At 32.8% G+C, this 5,460-nt stretch overlaps 1 protein-coding gene across 1 annotated transcript in view; it reads right to left on the reverse strand.

The window, feature by feature from the left end:
* KATNBL1 (katanin regulatory subunit B1 like 1) overlaps positions 1-5,460 on the reverse strand; it is an 82,169-nt gene that overhangs the window by 59,760 nt on the left and 16,949 nt on the right. Inside the window, exons 4-8 of the mRNA XM_042780897.1 lie at positions 3,177-3,295; positions 2,441-2,491; positions 2,252-2,341; positions 1,822-1,911; positions 963-1,056 (exon numbers count right to left, since the gene is read on the reverse strand). Of these exons, the coding sequence (XP_042636831.1) occupies positions 963-1,056; positions 1,822-1,911; positions 2,252-2,341; positions 2,441-2,491; positions 3,177-3,295 (444 nt within the window). The remainder of the gene's footprint in view (positions 1-962; positions 1,057-1,821; positions 1,912-2,251; positions 2,342-2,440; positions 2,492-3,176; positions 3,296-5,460) is intronic.

Here is a 5,460-nt window from a genome sequence, read left to right on the forward strand (position 1 = left end):
GTAAATTTTGGTCAATGACATGAGACAAAGTATATGTGAACTGCTGTATGAAAAGTGAATTTACTCTGTAAATCTTCACCCAAATCAAAATAAAACTAAAAAAAAAAAGAATTCTGAGTAAAATTATACACAATATTAACATACTTATCATTTTGCTTCTTTTCTTAAAGATATCCAAGAATTTTACACATATACCTATGACATACATCCTATTCGAGTATTATTCTAAAGCCATTTTTAAAGGAAATTTAATTCCTTTCAAAATGAAACTAAAATACAAACAATTCAATAATGACCAATGTCAAATTCACATTATGAATTGAACCTGTTTACTTTCTCAAAAAGCAATGACATTAGCAAAAGCAAAAGCAAAATTAATACTTCAAAATCATTTGTTCGTGTTCTTCATTTCTTGTTTCCTGACTGTTGCTGATGTCTTCCTTACCTGGACTCAACTTTTTAAAAAATACTTTTTTCTAATTGGAACTACGTCATTAAACACTCTCTAGCACAGCATTTCTGGTTCTATAACTTAAAGACATTAATGATTAATTCTTGTGACCTTGTCTAGGTCACATTCATACCCAGAGAATGTTAAGCATTTGCAAATATGAAAATGACTTTAGATCTCACTTGTTAAACTAGAATAATACTGAATTATTTTGTCCAGAGACTTAAGAGGAGCTCTGGTGGCATAGTGCCTAAGGCATCTGACTGCTAACCAGAGGGTTGGTGGTTCAAACCCACCAGCCACTTCTTGGAAGGAAAGCTGGGGCAATCTACTTCCATAGTGATACTGCCTCAGAAACCTAAGGAAGGGTCACTATGAGTCAGATCCAATTCCACAGCAGTGCACTGCATTTGAGTTAGTGATTTAAGAGTTCACTTAAACATGTATAATACCAACATTATTTCTAATTTCATTTTTTTATTTCTAATTTTTAAGCTTAGACATAAATTACCTTAGCTATACTACCAGTGTATCCTGGAACCAAAGTAAGATGGTTTTCCTGTTCCCACAATCCATTTAACTGTTGTTTTAAAATCTGAATATTTCTAGAAGAAAAAAAGGAAAAGAAAATGAGAATGCAAATATATTAGGATAGGGTCTTTGGCAGTAAATATACTTAATTAAGAGTTGTTAAATCTTCATGTATTTATCAAGGGAAAAATACACTTCTTAAACTCAAGCAATCAGTTAAGACAGTACATATCAATCATAAAAATTAAAGGTCATTTAGTAGTCAAAGCCTGTAAGAAAACCACCTGCTCTTGAACATGAAGTGGGAATTAGAATATGAAAGGAAATTATGGACTTTAAGCAAAGTGTTGGCAGATTTTGTGTGTATGTGTGTGTGTGCCTCCATTATAATCTGGCTCATTTTGACACAATACCCACACATTTCCACATAAGCAATATACTCAAATTATAACGATTATAATTGTAATCAACATTGGATTCTCAGATTAATGTCTAGGTGACCCAAGGATGCCTCCATTCATGTGCCTCAAAACTATTCCACTGAGGACCACTTCTTCTTCTCTCCTTTACTGCTTATAATGGATATGAAGGTTAAGCCACTGTCATGCTGTTTCCTTCTAAAATGAAGGGTAGGGTTCTGCCAGAAGAGATACAGGGGATCACTGGAGTCTGGAATTCAACGCCCATGTGTAATTTTCATATATGAACAGTATCTCAATTTAACATTTCTCTGAAAATGAAGAGGGTAAATATTATATACTGGTAAGTATAACCTACTTCAATCCAAGTGCTTTTCTTAAATTTTAGTAGTATGAATTTACTTTTAAAGGGATACTCACCCATCATTCATAATTTCTGTTTTAGATGATAGTTCTGACCACCATCTTTTTATGACTGCTTGAAGCCAGTTCAAACCAACTATTACATATCTGAAATGACATTTTGTTACAAAATTCAAGTGTTTTCATCCAAGAAGACTTTATAAAAGATGGCCTTCCCTATAACATGTACACACACACAGATCTTTCTTTTTCAAAATTTCACCATTTTCATGATCTATTTCACAAACCTGTTATGCAAATTGTTTAGAGATGTTTTTATGATAGTTCATCAGACATTTTATATTGTTTTCCTAATTAGACTAATAAGTTCCTTGAAAATAGAAACCATGTTTGTCTAAGGGAGCCCAATCTAATAGTATGTACTCACAAGGTACAAAATCAAAGATGTTGAAAGAGAAAATGAATTGAGATTCATATTAGCACTTACTCTTCAAATTTGCTTTTAAGTAGTGACTTTACTAGAGGCAACAAGTCTACACAGCAGCCAAGTGAGATGTATTGTTTTTCTTCCTGTAAACTAAAACAAAGACATTTTAAGTTAAAATATGAACAGGCCATAATCTGTCTTTTTTAATGTAACTTTTTTTTTCCTGATTTTTTTTTTTTTTTTTTTTACCTATTGGTGAGCACAGGAAGGCAATCTACCACAACTCCAAGATCTTCTATCCTGTCGGTATAAAAAGGATAGTATTGCATAGAGAGCTGATTACTTTATTAGTCTCTTCTCAATGATTTTACGAAATTTATTCATTCAACAATTCATTTGAGTATTTATGGGGATACAGCAGTGAACAGAGAGATAAAAATGCATGCCTTATGGACCTTATATGCCAGTATGTGAGTGTGGGAGGCTGGGCAGACACAGAAAATAAACAAACAAATGCATAGGGTATGTTGATGGTGTTAAGTACTACAGAGAAAAATAAAGCAGGAAAGGGAGATAGGGAGTCGAAAAATACATAATTTTAAATGAGATGGTTGCTTAACTAGTTAGGAAACATTTAAGCATAGCCCTTAATATGAAATAAAAGTAATGCTTAAAATTCCCATTTAATAGGGATTTTTAAAAAGGTTAATTTCCCCAAAATTGGTAGGTATTTCTTAGACTAGAATCTCAGTCAGAGAAACTAACAGTTCTATTCAACTTAACACTGAATATGAAGGTAAAACTGATTATTTTTGTTACTTTTAGAGGGATGATGAATATAATTTAAACCATACCTTCTCTATCAAAGTTAAATACTGAAAGTTTAAAATTCTATCCAGGAATAACATAAAGAAGAAGAGGAATTTCTATATATCACATTGAAAATTAATTTTATTGAACAAAAAGCATACATGGTCACACCTACCTCACCAAATAAGCTACAAGTTCACTTATACTTCTCTTCCTCCAGAAAGTTAAAGCTACATTCAACCTCAAATTCCTGCTGAACAAAACTTGCGCCATTGTTTCATGGTCCTGAGAAACCTGAAAAGAAATAATCTCATTTGTTACAAAGCACACTGAAACATAGTATGAAACTGTGTTTCTTCAATTTAATCATTCCCATAGATAAATTTTAAAATTACGCATTGTTGCTGTTGTTGTATGCCGTCGAGTCAGCCCTGACTCATAGCGACCCCTCCTTGGGTTTCCGAGGCAGTATCACTATGAAAGTAGGATTGCCCATACTTCCTTCCGAGGAGTGGTTGGTGGGTTTGAACCGCCAGCCTTCTGGTTAGCAGTCAAGTGCCTTAGGCACTATGCTACCAGAGCTCCTATATTGCTGATAAAATTAAGCATAGGTGAGTCTTTTTACTGTCTCACAGAAAGAAGTATTTGAATTGATCATAGTAAAAAATGGTCTGACCAAATATGTTGTTGTTGTTATGTGCCGTCGAGTCAGCCCTGATTCATAACGACCCCTCCTTGGGTTTCCGAGGCAGTATCACTACGGAAGTAGGATTGCCCAACCTTCCTTCCGAGGAGTGGCTGGTTGACCAAATATAGTTTTATCTATTTATTTTTTAATATTACTTTTGTTTCTATCAATTATTCTCCATGAAACTCCTCTATTAAATAATGTATAAAATAAATTTTTAGCTGACCCATAAATCTAGGATTTTACCTATAATGTGGATTACAGGAAAAGGTAAACATATAATCATTACCAACTGAAAGGCAAGAGAAGGGAACCCCAAAATTACAATTCTATGGCATATTATGGAATCATTTAACTTTATTCATTTACTTAGGGAATTTACTTCTGTTGAATAAAGTTTAAATAACACAGAAGTGTATTAAAATAAAAAGTGAATACTTCCTACCTGTCCACAAAAACATCCAATCCCATTTCCCAGAAGTAATTACAGGCTAGGATGTGTCTTTGCAAATCATCTTCTAGACAAAGACCTGCTATGTACTATATAAATGTACATACATACATACTCTGAATAATGAAAGTATAATATTTATATTTTTAAAACTATGCTTTTTAACTTATATATTATGAACATTTTTTAATGTCCAACATAGATTAACCTCACTGCATATTTTCTGGGCTTTATATACAATCATTTCTTTAGACTGACTTTGTTTTTCCTTATTAAAACTAAGCATCAATAAACATCTTATCTCATGTATGTAAACATACGAACTTACACAAAAATTTCTGTAAGATTAACTGAAAGAATTAGCACTGTCAAACTGCATTTGAACTTTGACAAAATAGTGTGGTATCACTTTTAGAATAGATTTAGGTTTTCATAGCATGTTCTAGTCAATCAGGAAATAAAAGTATGAAACAACACAGGAACAATCAATAAAACTATTAGCTAAGTGTGAGTAAAGCCTAAAGAAGGCTCTGTAAAATGTACAAATGAGAGGGCAAATAAAAGGAGACACCTGAGGTTATGTTTCATTGTGGCAGTGACTGAAATGCGTAACTGAAACTGTTTTTTTAAGGCATTTGTTCTCAGAAAGTTTATTTCCTCAGTTCACTGAAGAACCAACCTAGACCCCAATTGAGGTCAGATTCCTGAGTTACATAGTTATACACTCTTCCTTTAGAGTATATAATTTCTGTAACTGTTTGATTACTGTTGGCCATACCACTTTTATATGAATTTTTGGACTACGTCTGTGTTTTGCCCACTCATCTATCTTTCCAGAGACTGCAGGATGCTTAACACGATAGAGGCACTCAATAAATACCCGCGACTTAATTAGTATGTCAGTGATTCTCTTTATGAATACTAAAGTTCAGTCATCATCCTATTTTCCAGGGCCCATGATAATTCACTTTTAAGTAAAATTTTCCTTGCTCCCTCTTTTCTCACAGATACCACTTACTTTCTCTGAATTCCTATTGTAACTAGGTTTTTATTATGCCAGGATCTTATATACATAAATAAGAATTTTTCAATGACAGAACTATTTCAAATTACTTGATTATGATTTTAGTTAATAACATTTTATTTTCTTCCTTTCTTTCATTTTACTTCTAATTGTTATCCTAAATCCAATATTCTTCTTCATTCACCTTATGATTATTTTAATTGACAAAGATTTATTTTCTATTTGTTTGTTCTCATGTTTGTGTTGTTGTTGTTATGTGCCGTCGAGTCAGACTTGACTCATAGCGACCCCTCCTT

Source organism: Orycteropus afer, unplaced genomic scaffold (genome assembly GCF_000298275.1).
Source record: "Orycteropus afer afer isolate SDZICR_OR568_19922 unplaced genomic scaffold, OryAfe1.0 scaffold00068, whole genome shotgun sequence".
In the NCBI taxonomy this organism is placed as follows: Eukaryota; Metazoa; Chordata; class Mammalia; order Tubulidentata; family Orycteropodidae; genus Orycteropus; species Orycteropus afer.